Source organism: Furipterus horrens, unplaced genomic scaffold (assembly GCF_987537825.1).
Source record: "Furipterus horrens unplaced genomic scaffold, mFurHor1.1.pri manual_scaffold_6, whole genome shotgun sequence".
Taxonomy (NCBI): domain Eukaryota; kingdom Metazoa; phylum Chordata; class Mammalia; order Chiroptera; family Furipteridae; genus Furipterus; species Furipterus horrens.
In genome coordinates, this window is record NW_028327176.1 from 189,884,347 (window position 1) to 189,908,215 (window position 23,869).

At 47.0% G+C, this 23,869-nt stretch overlaps 1 protein-coding gene across 1 annotated transcript in view; it reads right to left on the reverse strand.

The window, feature by feature from the left end:
* PRKN (parkin RBR E3 ubiquitin protein ligase) overlaps window positions 1-23,869 on the reverse strand; it is a 920,988-nt gene that overhangs the window by 427,573 nt on the left and 469,546 nt on the right. Inside the window, exon 6 of the mRNA XM_090280710.1 lies at window positions 4,351-4,466. Within this exon, the coding sequence (XP_090136836.1) occupies window positions 4,351-4,466 (116 nt within the window). The remainder of the gene's footprint in view (window positions 1-4,350; window positions 4,467-23,869) is intronic.

Here is a 23,869-nt window from a genome sequence, read left to right on the forward strand (position 1 = left end):
GTTCTCGGCTTGAGCTTTTGCTTTTTGTCCAACCCACCACTTTTTATTCATAAACTCAAGACTATCAAGTGATAACCTTGAGTGGATGAAGGTCACCAACGACTGCAGATAATCAGAGGCTGCAAAGCTGGGTGGCAGGTGGGGATTTGCAGGTCCATGTACCAGCTCGGGGTATGTGGGCTCTCAGACAGTTCACGTTTTTCTTTCAGAGGGAGGACAGAACTTAGTATAAAACATAACCTCAAGTCCTGGCTTCTATGGCTCAGTGGATTGAGTGCCAGCCTGCGAGCCAAGTGTCGCTGGTTCGATTCCCAGTCAGGGCATGTGACTAGGTTGCGTGTCAGGTCCCCAGTTGGGGGCGCAAGTGAGAGGCAACCACACGGCGATGTTTCTCTCCCTCTCTTTCTCCTTTCCCCTCGCTCTAAAAATAAATAAATAAATAAATTATTTTAAAAAAAAAAACATAATCTCAAAGGACACAGATCACATGCCTGAATGAAATTTTAAGTCTAATATCTGGAAATGCCTAGCACAGTATCTTCTACATGTTTCTACGTATTAACCACCACACATGTGTGCTCTGGAAGGCAGTAGCATCAAAAACTTCGTTTTTCCCAAACATGTGTTTTCTCAAATGACACAATCGATTTGTGAGCTGTGATCAAGCCCGGGCCCCACCTTCAGACCCAGGCACAGCCTTAGGGATTCCCTCCTTCAGTTCCTGGGTTTTTAAGGAACCTGCAGGCCTACGAGCTTACGTCACGTTCCTGAGGTCACAAAGTTGGCTCGGAGGCTTTGGAGCTCCTTGAATGTAAGTTATCACACAGGGTGGGAAAAGTACGTTTACAGTTGTTCATATGGAAAATAATGTGATAATTCCTAACTAATAACACAAGAATAAACTGTTCCATGTCCTTGCAGCTGGAAACCCACCTTTGCTCCACCCTTTATTCTGGTTAAGAAATATATTAAGAAGGTAGATGAGATAAATGTCAATCTTTTTACATAAAAGTATTGCCTGTAAAGCACATACATAAATCCATTTCCAGCCCTGCTAGCCATTCTCTGCACTTCGTTTCAGGAGACAGAAGCAGAACGGGCATGTCCCAATTCATTCTATGAGGCCAGCGTTACCCGAATACCCAAACCAGCCAGAAACAACATAAGAAATGAGAACTACAGACCAACATCTCTCGTGAACGTAGATGCAAATATCCTCATCAAAATATTAGCGAGGCAAATCCGAAAAATACAAAAAGGATTTTACACCAGGGTCGGATGGGATTTATCACAGGTATGCAAGGCTAATTCAAAAGTCAAAAATGAATCAACGCAACCCATCACATCACAGACTAACAGAGAAAAATCACGTCATAGTATCAGTAGATGCGGGAAAGCATCTGCCACCGTCCAGCACCCAGTCCTGATGAGAAGGGCCAGTAAACTAGGAGCGGACGGGGACTCCCTCAACCGGATCAACCCCATGTATCAGAAACCTACAGCTTCCGTTGCAGGTACTGGCGAGACACGCACGGCTTCCCCAGGGAGGAGGCACATCGCCCGTCCTCGCTAATGAACGAAGGCAAAAAGGAAATAGAGCTACATAGATCGAGAAGAAAGATCTAAAACTCTGCTTGTTCACAGATGACATGATCACATACGCAGAAAACCCGAAAGACGTGACAAAAACGTCTTAGAAATTAGCGATGACAGCAAGGCTGCAAGACACAACGTTGATAAATTCACAGTCGATGCCTGCGGAAGTTCTGCGTTCATCTGTCACGACAGAAAATGCGAAGCAGTGAGGCGTGCTAGAATCCGCTTCAGAATTCAGAAAGTATTAGTGAGCAAAATAATTGCCTTCAGCAAATGGGCCAAGACTAACCACACGAACACACGCTGGAAAGGAAGCCAGAGCTGCCTCCACTGCGGCAGCCATGCGCTGAAGCGGTGCCATGTTTCTGACACACGCTCAGCCATGTGCATCAGGAACCTGAAATGTGTCCGTTACCACTGGCTATTCTAATTCCTATGACTGAGTTCTCAGGTTCACAGCACGCAACCCATGAGTCCTGCCAAAGGGTATGCACTTCAGTCTTAATTTAATACGTACACTTTTTAAACGTTAGAAGTAGTCCAAGTCACTAACAATAGGAAGTGATTAAATAGAGTGTTCCCGTACGATGACTCTTAGGTACCTATTTTAAAAATGACCTTGTTTTCATGACAGAGAAAATTTATCATGATATTGTGTTAAATGGAAAAGTCAGATGCAAAACTATGTATCTAACATGACTGCATGTAGTACGAGCATACACACTCACACAAACCATATATACACGCAAATATTGAGGCACACTTAAGAGACTGGAAAGAATTAAACCAAAATCTTACTAACCATAAGGGTATAATTTTCTGATATTTAAAAAATTTTACTGTGAGTGAATTATTTCTAAAGTAAAAACTAAACCATAGCTGGGAAAAACGAATCCAGAACAATTAGCAAAGCACAGTGTTGAGTATTGGGGTGTGTTCATGTAGGGTTCTATGACACCCATGGACATGGACCCATGACAACACCCCTGGGCACGACCCCACAATGACACCGCTGGGCACGAGCCCATGAACACAGAAAAAACAATACTTATCTCTGTTACATATAGCGCATTTCTCTGCTGCTTTATGTGAGAGGAGACCTTACTTAATCAAGTGCTGGTTACACCCACATACTTAAATCTGACGGAATATAGCCGCTTCTATTTATAAGATCCCTCAGAAGTAATGACAGGAGAAAATTTTATCCCGATAGACAATATCATTCCAGCCACTGTCTTCCTGTGTATCTGGAAGGTGGCTCCTTTCTTTCAAAAGGCTTTGTGAGTCATCGACAGAGAGGGGACAGCTTCTCCCCAGGATGCAGGAGGGCAAGGCTCACGGTGTGACAATGTGATATGATCAGCACTACCTAGTTCAATGCCATCTTTATCAACCTCAATGGCAAGTTTTCAGATACTGGCTAGGGCTGCGTTCTGAGTTAGGCAACAATAGTTGCAAACCTGAAATGAGGTTTAATCCCCCAGAGCTTTCAGAGCAGGGGCCCCCGTTCCAGCCCTGGCCAGCGCCTTTGCTGAATTACCGGGAGGACTAGCTGCTCTGGCCCGTGCGCAGCACCGGCCGCGGGCCACCGCTCACCCTGCAGCAGGGGCTGGCCCGCTGCCCATCAGCGATACTGCGGGGCCCCCTGCGTCGGTCAGCCCTGCGCTGCAGCCAGAGTCAAACATCTCACCTTTCCTCCTTTGTGGAAGCAGCTTGGCTCAACATGTGTTGTTAAGGTTTTTAGGCTTCTTTTAGCCAACGTTTTTACTTAGACGTATTACGGAATGAAAGTACCATGTTAGGAGCATTAATACCCAGTACTCATGAAACCGCAGAGTGTAAAGCAGCTTCAGAAGGACATCTAGCCTGGCCCAAAGGACAGAGAGACTCAACACTTCCATGACTGGTGTGTACGCCTGTCTTTGCTTACACGTCTGGGGCAAGAGATTCTTTGCCTTTATTCATTAGCTCCTTTGGCATTTCATTATAGCTCTTCCCAGTCCCAGGGCGAAAGCCTCCATATGTAACACTCTTCTAGCCAACCTCAGAGAGTGTGTCACAGAGCGGATCTCATTCACTGCGCTCATGTGACTAGTGGGGCGTCAGGAATTGTACTCACAGCCACGGGCTCTGAAGATTAACGAGTCTCAGGTTCTTCTACTTGGTCCGCGCCTTCTCACCCGGAGTTCAAATCATGTCATGCCCCACCCCACCCCCTTTCCTCCCTAACAGACCAGCTCCAAATTTTCTTTCTTTCACTGTGTTCACTGAGATTAGAAATACCCAGGTCCCAAACCAGCTCCATGCTTTTATTTGGGGGGTAGACACATACATACGTGATGTGCCAATATGAACATGGGAGAGAGAACGGACATGTATGGAAAATACATTTTTTAAATAAAACATTGCAGGCCATATAGTCCAAAAATAAATGGTGTTCATAAATAGTTCATTCCTAACATCAGCATCATGTTTTATTTGAGAACTTACTGATATCAATACATGGGTCTGTATTTTAATAAGCAGGATGACAGTATTTTGAGAATGAAGTCATCTTACTTATATCCTAGGATCCTACTGGACTAGGGAGCAGGCTAAGGAGTGTGGTAAAGTGTTTTCACACTAAAATAGGCTCAAGTCGGGCAGACAGCATCAAAGTAAAGCGGACGCCCCTCCAGAAAAGAGCCCACCGGGGAGTTATTGTACCCGCGGGAAAGCCGGGCGCCGAGAGGGGCGATGTTTGCAGAGCCTTACCTGACGTCCGTGCACGTTATGCAGGTGATGTTCCGGCTGTTTGTTGTGATCAGGTTCAAAGCTACTGATGTTTCTTTGTCAGACGTCGGGTGTGCTCCGCATTTAAAGAAAAATTCCTGCAAGAACAAGGACTACGATCAAAAACATAGGATGCACCTGGGCATTTCCCCATCTAAGCATTTCCGTGGTAAACAGTCTCTTCGGGCAAGAGGAGCGGTCTACCCAGGGCAGGAGTAGGAAGTAAATCAGCAGCAAGTCTTCCCGGGGACACTGATGACCTCCTGCCGTAGTCAAGGACTCCCCTGTAGGAGGGCCCAGGGGATGGCTGGCCTTTCCTTCTTTCACTCTTTGAGCTGTGGGGCCGGGGACACTGTGGGTCCCTGGTGCAGTGGTGCCCCTTGGTGACAAGGGGGTCTAGCAGAATGACTCCGTGTGGACGCGGGAGGGGAAGCCTGAAACAGCACCTCGCAAATGAGGACGGGGGGCCCCTGAGCCAGGAAACGAATGGCCCAAAGCCAAACAATCACAGGAGAAGCCAGGAAGTAATGAGGCTTTCTAAAGGGACCCCGGTACTATTTTCTAACAGGGTCTCTGCACCGTCGGTCAGTTAGCAGCGAGAACGTGGGACAGAGTGAGGAATTCAGGGATCCCCACTGCCACTAAGCCCGCACGTCTATGCCGACTTACGGGCGGCAGGGCTGACCCGCCCCAGCCCCACTGAGGGCCCCGCGGAGTCGGCGTCTTCAGATCCCAGGACTCCCTGGGAGGCGGCCCCGGCGGCTGGGGGGCTGGAAGCTGCCCCTCTCACCCAGCCTGGGGCTGCACACACTCCTCTGTTCTAGCTTTCCACCTAAGTCACGTTCTTTCGGTGGACAACATCCTCACTTCTCAACCAAAAGGTTCCTTTTACATTTCTTCCTGCTGCTATTTCTGTGTTTGTTCTCCCAGGTGCTGGGTCAGTCTCTGCGTCCTCCAGGCTAATAAGTCCTGCACAGCTGAATGTTCTGATGACGATTCTCGGCAAATAGATTCCCGGATGGGAATCTAGTCTAGTTTAGCCCCCCCCACCCCGTCCCAGGTGTTTCTGAGGCGCGCTGGAGCTTGAGCCCCGCAGCTGAGGCCTCTGTGTCTCAGGTTCGTCTGATCAAACGTCGGGGAAGGACAAATGAAGAGAGGTGCCGTCACGTGTATAAGAGGACACCGGTAGCATCTATGAAGTAAGTCTACAGATTTTTCATGGAAGAAACAGACCCAGTGCCTGCCCTAGGCCAGGCCCCGTTAGGACGGAGCATGAATAAGACGTTCCGCAAATACCTCAGCTCCCCTGTCGGGCAGGCCGTCCGTAGCCTGCGGACAAGATCTATTTGCCACACGTGTTTATAGAGTGTTCTGGGTGCACGGCTGCCTCCGCCCCCTGGGTGTTGCCCGTGGCTACTTGCCGGCTACAAGGCCGAGGCGAGGAGGCAGCGAAGGACGCGCGGCCCGCAGGGCTGGGAACAGCGACTCTCTGGAGCCTTAATGAAGGTTCGCTGACGTCGGGTCTCGCGGTTAAAGGCAAATAGTGGCCGTATTCCGAGAGGGCACATGCCAGTGGGGCCGAGGGGTGAGTGGGCTGGGGTGGGGTGGGGGTGGGGCGTGTGACTCTTCCGGGTCACCGTCCGTGAGTGCTGCGTGTCTGCGTTTTGTTTCTCCCGACTGTTCAGATTGAAAAAAAAAAATCAAGGAAGCCACAAAACAAAACAAAACAACACACTCTTCTTGCTGTCGTCCACGCAGAAACCGACCTCATGGGGAGACCCGGTCCTGGGATCCTGGCACCCTTGGATTACTGCAGGTGGCCCAGGGACCACTGAGAGCGGCGAGGCCCCAGGGCCGGCTGCAGGGACAATTTTCCTCTGCTTCCGGTGGGGGCCAGGGTCTGACCAGCAAAGTCACATTCAAGACGCCATGGACACAGCCCCCCGGGGGAGCAGCAGGGGGACATTCTCATTCTTGGGGAGGACGACGCTCAGTCCCTACCTGGGTAAAGAGAGTCTTGAGGGGCTCGCGTGCCTCTTGCAAATGCCAGCTCACAGATAAATCAGTTACAAAAACAGAACAAAACGTCCCAGGTCCCACTCAATTAAACAAGTCCCTCCACATAACCAGGGGCTGTAGTTCCCGCTGGCTGGCTCACTTCATTTGGGTCCGTAGCCTCAATGCCGGGAAACTACAATTAGCTATGAAGCTAAAATCTATGACAGTAATTGGCTAGCTGTATTTTTTTTTAATGATGGTGTAATTTATTTCAAGAAATGAAAAAACAAAGTCTCAAAAATAAGATCTTAAACACGTGCGTAGCTTTATAACGTGACCCTGGTAAATGCTACGTAACGTTTTCCACCTTACTAATCTTAACTAGGAGATCTGAAATCCAGCAGAGCTGTAGTCTAAGTTCACTGAAATGTACTCACGCTCTTAACGCGCCTGTGGACAGGGCTGGGTCCTCTCCTCTGGCTCTCACGGACTTCTTTGGTTTTATCACAGCTCACCGGCCCTGCCAGTGCAGACCACAGAGGCCCGCCCCCAATGCAATCAGACCCCTCCACGTCCCGGGGGCACCAAGCGGAACACCTGGGACAGTCCAGTTCCATGGCTGGGGGTGCTCCTGGAAGCCACCCTCCTCCCCAAACCCCCCGCCACCTGACTCATGGCTCATCGCCAGCATCTCTCACCAGCGAAGGGAGAAGACGAACAACTATGGAAACAAAAACACAAACCAGCAAAATGGGAAAACTGGGAAAATAGGAAAAACCCAACTGGATAAACACTTAGAGGATGGGAAGCTAATGCATGAACCCCGAACACAGACGGACGTGTTCCAGGCAGTAGAACAAGTGCCCGGCCGCAAACCTGCGGGACAGCCACGAGCCGGGACCTTCACGCCCCAGCCTTCCAACGGCTTTCACCGAACTCCCTGGGGCTTAGCGTTACGTGTTCCGAGTATGGAATTGTCTCTCTCTGTATGAAGAGTTCGATTCCATGCGAGTCTACAAACCCTCTCAGCCCTAACACCGAAGGAAGCCTCCCTTTCTCCTGGTAAAATAACGGGGACGCAGCTCTCACTCGAAGGCCGCAGTGGCTCTACGGGTTGCACTAAAAAAGCAACTGGCCGTGTGCGTGAGTCGGGGCAAGGAAAGGGGCCCGCACCTCGTGGCTCAGCCGAGGGGGGTTAACTCCGGGGTCTAGCTGCAGTGGTGGCAGAAACCCAGAAGAACCAAACAGGGACAGGAAGCCATCCAGAGATCAGAATTAGGGGCGCCTGTCACTGGGGCAGGAAGATGGGGAGGAGGTGGCATGGCACCTGCTCAGAGGCTGGGCTGTCCGGTGGCACCTGGGAGGGTGGGTGGGGCACAGTCTCGGCCGGAGACGCCTCCGGAGCAGAAAGGAAGGACGGACTGGCTTTGCCTTCTCTCTGTCCTCACATCGCCCTCCAGCCCCCCAGGGCAAAGTGAGCCTGAAGCAGGGTGGGGAGGTTCAGGAGCTGGTGTCGCGGTGTGCGTGTGGGTGCCCGACACGTGCAGCAGAGAGGGAAGGGCAGGTGCTTCTGAAAGCCGGCAGCAGGTGACCGGCATGCCGCTGGGAGGCCAAGCGTCGGACAGGCCAGATCCTTCAGCTGTCACCCTTCCTTAGTGGTGACACATTCTAACTAGCTTCCATACCCCCCCCAAAGATATATTCATCTAGGATTCTTAAAACTGTATTAATTAAAAATACATAAACATTTACACTGTCTATTGAGTTTAAACTCAAATAAACCTGTCCAAAGGGTATCCACACAGATTTTCAAGTCACAATTTATGAGAAAACAAGTAATAAGCATCTTGCATCTATGTCACAGAAGTCCTCGGAGTGACCAAGATACAGCAGACACCCTGTCACTTAGAATCAATCTAAACGACTCTCCCAGACCGAGCCATTTGCTGGCAGCTAACGAAGCAAAGAGAGAGAGACAGACTTCCTTCCCTCAGACATGCAGGCCTTAACAGTTCCTCATTTGGCTAGAAGCAGACTCTTTTCTTCTTATTATTATTATTGCTGAAGTTAGTGGGGTGACATTGGTTAATAAAATGACATATAACGGTTTCTTTTGTAAGAAGCAATTGTTAGTCTTGCCTTATTATCCACTCAGAAGTTTCAGTGATAATGTTCGTACTATAATTTTAATTTCCTCTGAGCTAAAGCATGGCACAGAAAGTATAATCCCCACCCTCCCTGCCTGGCACAGAGTGGAGCTTACAGGTGAGTCCTGCCAAGGCCTGTCCACCTGGTGACGTTATTAGCACATCTGAGCTCTGTGCTGAAGCCTTAGACTCACTCTGTGTGATATGAAACCAGGGAAATTATATGTCTGGATACAAAGTGACTAGGTGACTTGTCAGATTGTATAATACTGTTACCCATACCAGCTGTGAAATTACGTTACACCTAGTTAAGTAAATAAAATCTCAAAAGTTAAGGAGTCTGTTATCACGTTCAATGATATGTTTGTTTGCCCTTCAGTGGATGTTGATCAAGCCTCCTGGTGGGCTGAGTTTATCAGGAGAAAGTAGTCAGTGAGCTCTCACAGAAAGCAGAGCCACGTCTTTGCAGAGAAGGCGGGCTGTGGCCTGTCCACACCACGTCCACTGCCAGTCTTCGAAAAGATGACCCGCCTTCTCCTAGGCCCTCCGTTGGTTAACCAATAAATGCATGTTACACACACAGATGCACACACAGGTGCGTGCACACACGCCAAGCCAAAAGCCGTCCTAAGCAGGAGGAAGTCTTTAATGTTTTTCTAGCAAGCACATGGCTTTCTAACTGCACTGAGTCAGGTCTAATAGCCATACCGTTTCATATCAATACAGCTATAGTTATACTTGAAAAGTATTTTTAAAATTTTACCTTATTACCAAATTTAAGAGTATAAATCATGACTCTTCTGTAGGCCAATGTAATGTGTAATAAAAATTAAAATGAACTTTAAAAATCCAAAAGGTGCTGAAAACAGTTTTGATTTTTTCCTCTCTCTAAATCTGGCACTAAATTTCATTCATGGCAAAACCTGACACAAACTGGCATGACATTATTTCCAGGCTATATTTGTCCCACTTAATGTGACTGTTCATACTTGTCACTGCAAAATTACTATATTTAAAAAGGATGGCAGCTGTAGACACTCCCGGAGACGTGTCAGAGCTGCGACACACGAGCTGAGTCCACCCCGGTAACGTCTGGGGATGTGACGTCCCTCCACCCGCGGGATCACGGCAGGGGCACGTGTGCGACGGAAGTGGGCACACCTTCTCTTTCCGTTCTGTAGCCCAGCCGGACTCTAAAAGACAATATTTATTACCCCAACTGCTGTCTGTTCCCGCCAGAAGCTGAAGGCTTCCCGCTGATGGATGAGCGTGGCAGAACACCCGCGTCAGCGGCTCCACTCCTGCCCCGGCCAAGCCCTCCAGGCCCCAATCTCACTGTCGATAAAATAAGCTGTGGAAACGCTGCGCTGCTCCCAGAATGTTTCCTTTGCTGGCCTCCCGTCCACGCAGGAGCCGCCCCCCGGAGAGCGCACACAAACAAGCATCTGCTTGTCGCTCATAATTGGCAAGAAACTGAAGAGGACGATCATAGTTTTGAAAGTTCACAACGACGCCCCAGCCGAGACGAGATGAGCTGTGTCCCCGGTCCCCGGTCCCCGGCATTGTTAGGCACTTTCTAGATGGTGGCAGCCATTTCACGTTTATGTCTAACTTGCAAACAACACAGAAGAACTGCTGTATTTAAGTCCGTGTGGCCTCTCCAGCCCCCCCCCCCGCCCCCTGCAGGGCCCCACCCAGGCCTGCCTGAAAGACCCTGTCCCTGCTGCTCTGGGGGCCGTGTTCTCAGTGGCCTTCGGCTCCCTGTGCTCGATGCCCCCCTGGGCTGATCGCCTCCTCTACCGCCCCCACTCACTCCGCCTTTCAAACACCCGGTGTCCTCTCCGTCTCAACTACTATGCCACCAGCCCCGGGGGCCGTCCTGAGTCCCTGGGCCTGGGGCAGCGGTGTGTGCAGGCCACTCTGGTTTCTGTCCTCATGTCCGCTGCTGCGTGCATCCCAAGCCCTTGGTTTGTGGCCCCGACCGCCCAGAGGGCAAATGCCACTGGGGCACCTCCTGCAGGTGCCTGGGACGCAGCATGGGCCCAGGTGGCTGAGAGGATGGGCTGTCTCGGCGAATCTGAAGAGGAGGGCGGGGAGGAGCAGGGCTGCGCCGGGGCTGGGACTGGCTCTCGGAGCAGACGGACGGGGACCTGAGCTGCAGCCTTTCGCGTTCCTGGGAACTTGGCACCATCTCAGGTTATTCCACACACTCTCCCACTTTTATTGCTGTTGCTATTCCTGCTGCTGAATCTACTGATTCAGAAAACAGCCCCGCTCTTGGGACCAAGGGCGGCAGAATGATATCGTCACTTTGCTCTCGCCGCCAGCGGCTGACAGAGGCACCTGCTGTGACTTCGGAGTGTTCAGTCTGGGCTGGGAACGTGCAGGAGAGACGTACCTTTTGGTAGCAATCAGTCACACGCTGAAAGCGTAACTCGATTTTGACTCCGAGCAAAGGGAAGTATTGAATCATAAAAAAAAAAAAAAAAAAAAATCCGACCTTTAAAATGTTTTAAATGATTTTAGACATGAAATCTAAAAATTTTCCCTCAAAAGTCCTTGTTTGTTTGGCAAGTAGAACTTAAAGCTTCTTTATAGTTCTGCTTCCTTTATAGCAGGCATCACATGTGATGATAAACACTCTGCTCTGGACAACAGCAGGCGAAGGGAAGCACTTTGGATATTGTACTTTCCAGTGCCTACAAGTCTGCATTTATTTTGATTCCTCATTAAGAAGAGAAGAAAATAAAGTACAATTTGTCAATTCACCTCTAAACTATACAATACAGCACAACTAAGGTGAAAAGCACCAACGAATAAATATTAGTGTTTTTCTATTGACATGTAAGTTTTTAGAGCAGTTTCAGGCTCACAGTAAAACTGAGAGGAAGGTACAGAGAATCCTCCTACCACCACCGACCCCCCAAGCATAGCCTCCTCCATGATTACTGCCTCCCTCCCGGGCGGTACATTTGTTACATCAATGAGCCGACACAGACACACCACAGTCATGCAAAGTCATAATTCACGCTGGGATTCACGCTCGGTCCTGTGCATTCGACAGCTTGGCAGAAACAGGTAATGACACGTATCCATCAATATGGCCTCATGCATTGTGATGTTGTTGCCCTAAAAATCTTCTGTACCCCAATAGTTCTCCCTCCCTGTCCCCCAATCGCTGATCTGTTTATTCTTTCCGTAGCTTTGCCTTTTCCAGAACATCATGTAGCTGGAATCATACAGTATGTAGCCTTCAAGTATGGGTTTCTTTTAGTAGTCAATGCTCCTCTGAGGTTCTTCCATTCCTTATCATGGAATAATACCTCATTTCTTTTTAGCACAAAATAATAGTCTATCAGTATCGGGACAAACTGCCGATTATTTGAATCATTCACCTACGGAAGGACATTTTGATTGCTTCCAATTTTGGCAATTAAGGATAAAGCTTTTAAAAACATTCATGCGTAGTGTTTTTGTGTAAACCTAACTTTTCAGCTCCTTCGGGAAAATTCCAAGGAGTGACACTGTCCGATCATCTAGTAAGTGTGTTGTCACTTTTCAAAGAAATCATCAAAGCGGCCAACAAAGGTTGGCATCAAAGCGGCCGCTCCGTTCCACGTGCCCCCCGCCACGGTCGGAGCTCCTGCCCCTGCGGACCCGCACCAGCACGGGGTCGTCGGCGTCTCTCGTGGCCTTCCCCGCAGGTGTGCAGGCGTGTCTCCTCGTCGCTCCGAGCTTCGTCTCCCTGGTGACACAGGCTGCGGAATGCCTCTCGTGGCCCGACTTTCCCTGCGGGTGTGTTCTCTGGTGAGGTGCTCTTAGGGTTTGGAGCCCATTTTCCAATCAGATTGCTTGTTTGTTTTTGTTGGTAAGTTTTAAGAGTTCTTTGTATATTTTGTCCTTTATCAGATGTGTTTTCTGCAAATATTTCTCCCAGTCTGTGACTTGTTTCCCCCCAATCCTGATGTTATCTTTTGCAAAGCACAAGTATTTAATTTTAATGAAGTTCAGCTTATCAATGACTTCTTTTGTGGATTGTGGCTTTGGTCCTGTATCTAGGTCACTGCCAAGCCTGAGACCATCTAGGGCTTCTCTCGTGTCCTCTTGTAGGGGTCTTGTGGCTTTGTGTGTGATATCTAGGCCCATCGTCCATTCTGAATTAATTCTGGGAAGAGCATGAGGTCTGTGTCTAGACCTATTATTATGATTATTATTTTGCATGTGGATGCCCAGGGACTCCAGCGCCATTTGCTGAGAAGATTGGCTTTGCTCTGTTGTCAAAGATCAGCTGATCGTATTTACAGGGGCCTACTTCTGGGCTCTCTGTTCTGTCCCATTGGTCTGTTTGGCTGTTCTTTTGTCAATACTTCACCGTCTTTATTACTGTAGTTTTACAGTTAGTGGTGAAGTCAGGTAGCCAGCTGGTCCTTCAGCTTGGTTCGTTCTTTCAAAATTATCTTGGCTGGTATGAGTCTTTTCCTTCTCCATGTGAACTTCAGAATCAATTTGTTGATATCCATAAAATAACTTGCTGGGATTTTGATTGGAATTGTGTTGAATTTATAGATGAAGTTGGAAAGAACTGAATACCAACAGTATTGAGCCTTCCCATCCATGAACATGGGGCATCTCTCCCCATACTTACTACTTCAGCTACCATACATTTGATAAAGTCATTTGCCAAAAAATAAGTAATGATAATCAGGTACAGAATAAAAATGCTCACTGATACTTACTTGCGTTATGTAAGGTTGGATAAGAAAAGAAAGCAGAACCCATATTGCCAATGTTTTAAAAAATGAACACTTACCTTTATTTACAGATTGAGTTATAAAAATTAATGAGAAAATTTTGCTAAGTGGTTGGATATAAATTATACAGTAAAAAATTAATTTTCTTCACATTAGCAAAATCCACTTAGAAATGGAAACAGAAAAGAAATCTCTTTCATAATAATGACAAAAGCTATAAGGTACTGATACATGGATTCAGCAGAAGGCAAAGGACCGATTATAAGTATTAAAAATAAAGACTTGAGTAAATGAAAAGGCCAAGTGTCCTGATTGGAAGGGAATATTAACATTTAAATACGATTCCCAAAATTTATATGTAATTTGGGAGCAAGTTACATTGGAATCCCAGGGTGGAATATTTTTTGGGGAAAGATGAATATTGGACACAAATATTTCCAAAAATCACATGAAAAAGAAATGTGTGAGAATTTACACGACATTTTTGAATAACGAATGTGAGGAGTAACACCCTAGTAGGTGCTACAACTTGTTACGGATTATGATTATAAACCAAAGAAATATGGTTAATGCATGCACATGCATAAGGAGGCCAGGGAAACAGAGCCGAGAACCCAGAAATATCTGCAAGAATAGATGGAACTTAACATATGACGGAATTGGCATTTCCATTCAACGGGGCAAGGATGGTTATTTAATAAATGGTGTGGGGACGATGGACTAGCCAAGAGTTGTTAGTTAAATGGTTGGTCAGTACTGCAGAAAATAATTCCAGATTAATTAAATATCTAAATACGAAAAGAAACACATCTCTTAACAAAGTATTAAATGGAAAAATCTATAGCAGTTCATATAAATAACAATGGGAGTGGTGGGAAGAGCTTCTTTGGTAAGATATAAACTGAGCAAGCCTCCCCCTATGTACAGGAAACTGCTCTGCATTCCCAAAATGTCAGCAATGTAAAAAGACAAAACTGTTACTACAGCCTGTAGTAGATGACGGGTTAGTACAGTAACTCTTTAAAAACACGTATGCCAATGACTTTACAAAGTAGCAAACGATCTAATTCGATGCCCGAGAATATGAGATGGTAAACACACAGTGGAAGAGGTTAATAACACGAAGACATGCTCAACGTCCCCGGCGGGCGGTCAGAGGCCCGCTAATGGGGAGCAGGCACGCCCGCCATTTCCCACGTGCCGTCACTGGACGGGAAGGACCCAGGGCTGCAGTGAGGCGTCCGGGCCGAGAACGCTGCGCCAGGGGTGGGAAAGGCCTCAGCCTCGCTGCAGAATCTTCAGCGCAGCTTGGAGGAAAATTTTAAATGCATGTGTTGTTGAGTAATGAGAGTGAGGGTAATACCCTGCCAGGCGTTGTAACTTATTACAATTTATTAAGCTGTTATAAGCCAATGAAATACGCTGTTTGCAAAGATACATTACGGGCCAGTGGAACATAATATCCAGTTACCATAATGCATAAAAACACCTGGGCCAGTGTATAATAATTTATTCATGGGGACTTCATTTTAGCATAGTTTGTAGGAAAAATATCCATTAAAAGTTGATTGTCTCAATATTTATGCTACGGAATATTATGCAGTTATTAGATTATGTTTGGTCTCTATATATCTATTGATCTTAAAAGTTTTATAGAAACTGTAATTATATGGAAAAAAGTTATGGTGAAATATAGTATTATTACCATTTCAAGAAAAAAAAAAAAGAATTAAAACACCCATACAGGTATACGCGTTTTAAAATGAGTACTGCCCTGGCCGGGTAGCATCGCCCCGATACTCCAAGGTTGTGGGTTAGACTTCTCACCAAGGCACATGCAACCAATGATGCATAAGGGAGTGTAACAGCAAATCTCTCTCTTATATTACTCATCTCAGGGCAATGAAACTGGGGGAAAACACAATGTATCTTCTCTACGTTTTTTTGTTTGAATGATTACGCGGGGCATGCACTCTTTTTAAATAAAGCACTCAGCACGCAGACAGTGGGCACAAGAAGGCACGCAGCCGCGGTGTGTGGGGTGGGCGCGGGGCGGACGGGTGTGGCAGGAGGTGGTCTGTAAAGGGGAGAGCTCGTGGGGGACCCCAGCCAAAGACCCCCTGGCGCAGCAGCCAGAAGCGAGACCAGAGAGGATGCTGCCGCCCTCAGGTGGGCTTCACCGGGGTGGGGCAGGGCAGCCTGTGAGCAAGTTAGAGCAGGCCGTGACAGGGACATGAGGCCACCAACAATGCCTGCAGCACCAAGTGAGAGAGGGGACGCAGGAAGCAAACACCCCTGCCTGTCCCTGTCCCTCCGGAACCAGAGGCCGCCCGGCGCCGTGTCCAGCACGGCAATACCATGGAAGCCCCCCAATTCCATTCTAAACACCCGCCCCAACCTGGTCACGCGACCATTAGCATGGATAAGTCACACCAAAGGTCCCCGTCGGCTCTGTCAACCCAGCAACGTGGACCTCGCTTTAGACCCCATTTCTGTTCCTTTTGGCTGATTTGCCAAACGTGGGGTCAGAAATAATATTAGAATTACTAATGGTGCCCCAGACTTACTAAATTTGTTTATTTACTTATTTTTATAAATTGTCTTTATTTTCTCTTGATTTATAGCTCCTCTTAATCAAATGTATAGGTACTTGGTCTGAGTTAAATTCAATTAATTATATAAAGGCTAGCAGATCCTTAGAGCGTCGATCTTTCCATTTGCTATGATTCTAAGAGAGTTACACTCGTATGTACTACTGTGTCAATACTTCTGTGTGTACAGAGCCAGCCATAATATTCAGAGTTAGTGCGCTGGGAAGGGACTTGGTCAGCGTGGAAAACCACCTCCCCCAGAACGTCTTCTGCCCAGGATCCCACGTGCCACGTGTGGGCCTGGAGGAAACGGTTACGGTGAGGTATAGAATTTGCCGGAGGGAAAAAAAGGTGCTTGTAATGAACATAGAGAAGGCACCTGCATCACCTCCCTGCGGAAGGCAGTCGTGCCGGAAACAAGCCGACCACAAAATGGGTCCCTCCTGGTGCACCCGTGTCAGCAGGCGGCTGCCCGCCGCAATGACCCACAGATCCTGAGACGCAGGTTATGCCTGTCCCCATAGGGCAGCCGGCTCCCGCAGAAGGACAGCAATGGCCGCAGACGCCCAGACAAACATTAACTTAACGCTGCTTGGGGAGTGCGTCCTGCCGCCGAGCGCGTAGAACAGGAGGCGTAGAAGCCAGGCATCGGGGCTTTGTCTCTGACTGTTCTCAGCCATCAGGGGCGTCACCTAAGCCATTCAACCTCGCCTGCTGTAATGTACAGCCTGTGGCTTCCGTGCAGTGTCCCCGGGCCTTTCTGCATGGAACCTGATGCTGTCACAGCGGCTCCTTTCCTGCAACCGCCAGCCCACTCATGGGAATACCTCACGGTGCTGGGGCGGAAGACGGATGGGTGGCATTTCTACTATCCTTTTCAGATCAGGTGCGTTAAAGAGTCTCCTTAGAACACACGGAGTTCCATCCGGCGCCTCCTGTTCTGTTACTGCTGTGGAATCTTCCCCCTTCCCCCACTCGTATAAATCTAGTCCCTTTAGAGAGCCAGCAATTATTTAGGTATAAATGACAAAATGAGACACTTTCCCCAGAGCAAGTCTACGTAAGTCACCTCCAGTTGGACAGCGGTGTCAATCCTTCCTGGCCACAGACGTCCTTTCGCTCACCAACACCTGGTGCTCAGTGGCTCTATCATTATTTGGCTCGTTCTATATAAGCCCATCTGTGCAAAAATGGCCAAGTGCCGACTCAGAATTGGCCAGACCCATTTCTCTCAGACAAGGGTGTCAGACCATGATGAGCTTAACGACCTTCATGACGCTGTGAAAACAAGAAGACAAGATGCTTTCCGTGGGGCAGTGACGTGGGGATACAGAAAACACACCGGGGACTGTGTTAAAATATAAACACGTACAGTTATATGGTGATTATAAACCCCTTTAATGTGTTATTTCATCATATCTTTTCTTTATGAGGATTTTGGGGACGTCTGAGCTTTATCATTTAAGATTTAGTGAGAAGGTAATTCCAGTGGCACTTTCAGTTCGTCTGTGGATGTGAAAACCAAGGCTTGACTGCTTTTAGCCCATTGTCAGCCTCAAATCCTGGTCCCCACCTGTCAACTCCGCCATCACAAGCCTTTATTTGTGCTGTGACGTCTGCGGGGACATCCTTTCTGTGTAATCCTGGTGGCTATGACGACACATTGTGCTGAATATTTTGTAACCCCTTTTATAAAACTGGGGATGCATTAGCCACACATATAAAATTCTATATACGTTTGGTTATAAGTTAATATTTGCATGTTTTGTCACATTCCGAGTCTGTCTGACAGTCACAGAAAGATTGCGCTGTGAGCGCCGCAGCGATTGGTGGAGCGGCCCGGGGCCGAGGCCAGTCCGCCTGGCTACAGCTCCGTGCTCTGGACCCAGGTCTCGTTAGCTGCAGTTTGCTCCTCGTGCTGAGCCTGCAGTACTTAAAAAACATTTATTCGCACATTAAGTGAGAGGAAATGTAAATGAATTTTCTGGACTCCAGTAAAGTCTCCAGAGAATAAGAGAGTGCATAAGAAATGCAACTGTTTTATAAACGTTTGCAGTGTGAATTTGTCCAAGGGTCCATTTCCAGCAGTCTCCCCCCTACTCCCCACCCCCCAAAATGCCTCAATATAAGTGGGGTCTTCAGGGAAATCAGTCTGTGTGTGTAAGTGATTTATGGTGTCAGCTCATGTTTCCAAAGAAGAGCCACGTGAACTGAGTATGCGTGTTCGGTGATTTTCTTCACGACACCATAATCATTTGGGGGTCCTTTGAGAATGAAAGCCATTCTATTTTATTTTGTGCTCTTGACACACACAAGTGTTTGGTGACAAGATATGACGATTCTCAGTGGACCCGGGGAAGGGGGAAGAGAGAGCCTCAGCACCCCCGGTACAAAATGAGCCACAGCGCGCCCCTCACCGAGCTGCCTATCTGCCCCTCTTCACCTCTCTAGCAGCGTTGCTGCGTAGCCACCGTGACTCAGAGGGAAGAACAAAACAAGGTCATCAAGTGCCTACAGAAGACACCAGCTGCATGGGGGTAAAGCTGACAAATCACCCAGCGGGGACATCTCTGCGTGGACATCAGGATGCAAAGCCACTTGTGCCCATCTGTGCGCTGAACTTCACTGCCGGTGGTGGGACAGGAGCATTTTTTAGAAACAGATTTTAGCTCTGCCTGCAAAGCGATGATGCTATTAGTCATTGGTCTTTTTCAGAATAAAGAGCTCTGCCTACGAAGGGGTGTTACCAGTCTGAGACTACAGCACAGTGGTCATGTTGGGATGACAGGGAGGAGAAAGTAGCTCACAGAAATTGAATCGTCTCATATGAAAAGGCCATGAGGTTTATTCTTACATGCTAACAATTTAGAGAAAATACTTTATCATCATTATCATCCTCATCAATCATAAGCATAATAGTACAACACATTTTAGGCAAGAAATCAAAGCTATTAAACACCCTAAACCCCACCATCTCAGAGAATAATTCTGTAGCATGACACATGTTTCACCAGCTAGGGATAGGAGGTGTTTTGAGAATACATTTCAAAAATAAAAACAGATAATGAAAAAAAAATGCTTTATGGGCAAGAGATTCTTAGTCTCTGAGTCTAAAATTAATAGGTACCACGTAAACCTTTGGCAGAGTCATCAATTAAGTGTTAGAGCAGAGCTGAGTAAGAAATAAATCAACAAAATATTAGTAATCCATCTGTGCGCCACTCAAATTTTGGTGGACAACACTATTACCTTAATGCTATAATATTGGGAGGAAAAATAAGTAAGAAAAATGGCTTAGCCTCTCCCAGAGGCAGGCATATGGTTCCAAATCAATTTAAATTTATAGCCATCCTGGGTTATCTATAATAACCTCGTTTCACAAACACTAAAGTTTGAATACCTTTCTAAAAAACCAGAATCAATATACATTCAAACAACCAGGGGCCCTATTTACATGTCATTCTGCTCTAGCTGGAACGGAAGGCTTCGTAAACAACCCAAGTTTGAAAATTACAGCTGTGTATATATTTTCAGATGTCACCCGGGGAGTGTTTATAAGAATCCTCGCTCTTTAGCGAAGACACTGTACAAAGTGAAATTCACCTGAAAAAATTACAAAGGGGAACGAGGTATAACTAAATTGTCCAAGATGGAAAAACTGCATTTCTTTTGGCAATTTTAAGGGAGGAGGAAAAAAGAACCACAAAGGTTACCAAGAAAGTCCCTGCAAGTTCCAAGAGCTGGTAGAAGTTGAGAAACAAGAGACAGAAGACATGTATTTGTGTCAGAAAATTCTGTACAACGTAGTGACAAGTGGAAACGTGTACTTGGAAACTCCTCTATGTCTATTATTGGCACTTCAGGTCCTCTTTCCGCCTTTCTCCGCGCTACTTTCTGCCCCAGGAAGCCAACCTGCCTGGCTCCTTCGGGCCTCTGCTTGTTTCTGGCCAACAGGAAACTCCAGGAGAGAAGGGAGGAAGGGCCAGGTGTGTTTCTGTCCCAGGCCTCACCAAGCATAACAGCCACGGCTGAGAACTGAACCGGGCAGCAACGTGCATGACATTGAGGGTTGGTCTTACACAATTTCCTACCACCAAGTAGAAGCCGATGCTGGAAGTGGCCCCAGATAGGAGCTGGAGTCATGAGGGCCACCACGGACAGACTCAGTAACTCACCTGCCTTCCGTGTGTTTGAAATGAAACACCGAAGCGAATGCTTCCTGGTTCCAAGAAAAAGGGAACGGACAATAGGGATAGAAAAATCAATTCAAAGAACTATGTCCCAGGACAAAGGTACCACGGCCCTCTCTCCCTGGAGTAACCATGTCGGCTCTGAGAAATAGATGTTACCTACTTGGCCTGACAGTACTTGAAAGAAAGGTATCGGCAAAGGTAAAGGACTGAGTACAGCAGAGGAACATTTAACGACCTTTGAGAACCGAAAGACACCCTTCACACGCTTCTGTGGGCTCAGGAACCAAATAAACCGTTGAGAGGGGTCGTAACGAGGCGAAACCCTGCAGTGCCCAGACTCAGACCTGGCGGTCACACAGAAATTGGGAAATGAAAGCTCTCCCCCAAACACGGTAGAGCAATGATCACATTTCATAAGCAAGGGAAACCTACTTCTTTCCATACAAATACACAGAATTTCAGATGAATGGAAATAAGACCATTACCATCGGCACTGCTACTTTTCAGTAACTTAAGGCAGAAGAGGAGGGAAGAGGGGTAATGTCACTTGGAAGAAAACCTGAACCTGTAACACAGGCTCAGGGGTGTGTGTGTGTGTGTGTGTGTTTTCTACTGGCCTGTGTAATGGACACTGAACATAAAAGCCGCTCTTCACGGGCCCAGCAAGTGTGTGAAGTGAAATAAAAGTTCTCTAGCTTACGACAAGGTGTATTTGTAAAATGCCAGCTAATTGTCCACAGAGTTAGAATTAACTATTTACCGAAACAAACAAACATGTTTTGGAAAAAGTAAAGGAGCACTGTGAACCACGGAGGGATGGACATGCTTCCGTGTCAGCACCCTTGACTGGCAGAGCCAAACTCTGATTTATAAAGATACTGGACTTTTTGCACTAAAACTTAGTTTCAAGATTGGCCTGGCATCTTAATGACCCATTTGACTTTTTTTCTCCAGTGCTGTGAATACGGGACAGGTCACTCAACTATCCATCCTTACACTTGCAGCTAGCTAAGACCTCAGTAGCTGCACTGACTCTGTGCTGTATATTTAAAAAGCTACATTTCAGAAGGTCGCCCTGGGCCCATGACCTCTATTTAGGTGAAGTCTGCATTTGAAAAATATACAAAATTCTGTGTGTTCTAGTCATAAGAAGTAACTAACGATGTACAAAACTTCTCAAAACAGCAACTCTCAGATTATATTTTATTTCTACATATCCAGTTCTGTTTATTGCCTAGCAAAAGTGTAGTTCAATGGAGAAATGGCTTAAAAACTTCCTTTTGGAGAAAACGGGATAGGCAGGTGGGCAGGCAGATGGTAGGTAGGTAGAGAGGGAGCACACGGGCAGGCAGACAACCGTACACTGCACTGCACTCTGCTTTGCTGTGGCCCGAGGCTGTGCTGAGTGCTTCTTCCAAGGCATCGTCCGGCGCAGACTCCTCACCACGTCTGTCATTACCGTGGGGGCACTTCCGTTTCACCGTTCTGCCTTCCAGAGACAATAGGTGCTATAACCACAGCTCAGTAGGACGCCAAAGCCTACGCTTTTTTTTTTATTTTTAAATTTTGAAATAATTTCAAATTTATACGAGTCTGAACCGCACAAAGAAATCTCATATTTTTCATCGAGACTCCCCAAATGTTGGTATTGCACCCAATTGAGTCTGTCTCTCTGTCTGTGTCCCTGTGGTTCTGGGTATCTTATACATTCCACATGCACAGTATTTCCTCACTTATCACGGGTATTACGTTCTAGACCTCCCCGTAATATAGCAAAAAATCCACGATAGATAATCAAATATACAGTCGTCCCTCTCTATATCATGGTTCACTTACCGTGGCCTCACTGTATCACAGGATTTTTAAAAATATTAGATTTAATTATTTATCGTGGATTTTTTGCTCTATCGCGGGATTTTGTGGGACTGTATACGTATGTTGTTGAAGTTACGTAGGTTTAAGAGTGTAGAATATGTTTAAGAACATAAGTAGTGTTTATAAAAGTGTGGAAAAGGTTAGTAAGGGAGTGGGGAAGGTTAATAAGGGACTGGGAATGGTTTCTAAGTGTGTGGGAAGAGTTTACAAAGCCTTAAAATATATATAAATACTAAAGTAAATGTAAGGTTCCTACTTCGCGGATTTTCACCTACCGTGGGGGTGGGGGGGTCTAGAATGGAATACCTGTGATAAGTGAGGGATACTGTAATATTTTTAAAAATCCCGTGATACGGTGAGGCTGCGAGCAGTGACCCGCAATACAGAGGGATGGCTGTAGTTCCATACATGTATATACACATACAACTTCTTGCCAATCCTTTGAGAGTGAATTGTAGACATGATATTCTTTATCCCAGAAACACTTCAGTTTTTTATTTCCTGAGAATAATATAAGCCAGTTATCAGATCAGAAAATACCGACAAAGCACTGTGAGTTAACTTAACCAACCTAGGTTTTATTTGCGAACTGTCCCACTCTGTCAGTAACGCGCCCTGTATACGCTGCGCCGTTCTGCCCAGCGGGAGACCCAAGGTCAAGTGCTGCGTTGCCTGTTACTTCTCCTTGCTCTCCTCTGAGCGGGTCCAGGTGTTCAATTATTCCTCAGCGGCCCCTCACTTTCTGTGGACCGCAAGAACGCCCCTCAGTCTGGGCTGGCCTGACATTTCGGTTTGTTGCGCTGTGTGAACTTGGTCATTGTTTGCAGTTTCTCCACTGTCGAGCCTCCGTGGTCCCTTTTATCAGGAGTCAGTGTTTTCTGGGAGGTGATGCTGGGTAAACGTCCTGCCGAGGGTCGGACTTCTGCTCACCGGTTTCAGCAGCCATGGATGATGCCTGCCTGCATCAATTATGACGGTGATGTTGCCATCGGTGACTTTTCTAAAGGCACCATTCCTTCCACACTTCACATTTTACTGAGAGGAAGAGCCTTTTGGACCACTCAGTGACCGACTCACTTATTTGGTTAAATTGATATAGATGCCCGGGTTCCTGCTTTTTACTGGTGAATGATCTGTTGCGTATAATATCATTATTTATTCTGATGCTCAAAGTCTTTTGGATTTCCCCAAAGGGAGCCCCCAGTGGCTTGAACAACGGCATCATAAACTGAGCCAAGGTCGCATCTGTGGGGCCACAGTGCGTGTGCCGGCTGTCGGTGCAAGCAGGTGTTCGCTGCACATGCACTGGCTTCCTCTCCGTGCAGATTAACTTCTCCATGTGACAGTGTATAAAATGTCTTAACAATACCATGGAGAAGAGGGCTGATGACTTAATTTTTCTCTAAGCTGTAGAAGAGTCCAGATCAAAGGTTATGTCACAGAAAAAGAAAATTCACTTGAATTGAGTCTAGGCTTCAGAGCCTCACAGATACCTCAGGTTCTTAAACTCTACCTCAGTTTCTTTTTTAAAGATTTTATTTATTTATTTTTAGAGGGGAGGGGTGGGAGGGAGGAAGGGAGAGAAACATCAACGTGTGGTTGCCTTTCACGCACTGCCAACTGGGGACCTGGCCGGCAGCCCAGGCCCGTGCCCTGACTGGGAATCAAACCGGTGACCCTTTGGTTCGCAGGCTGGTGCTTAATCCACCGAGCCATACTAGCTCTATCTCAGTTCCTTTAGTGCTCTTAAAAACTGACACCTTTTCTCATAGTAGACTAATTTATTTTCATATATAAACATTTTTAAATATTTTGTTTAAATTTGCAAAATTTTAACTGATTCTGTAATAAAATATCTATCCTGTAACTTGTAGGTCCTTTTGTGGGGGGCTCTGTCCACAGTGAGAAGACTCACTCATCCGTGCCAGTCAGTCAAGGGCGCCCTG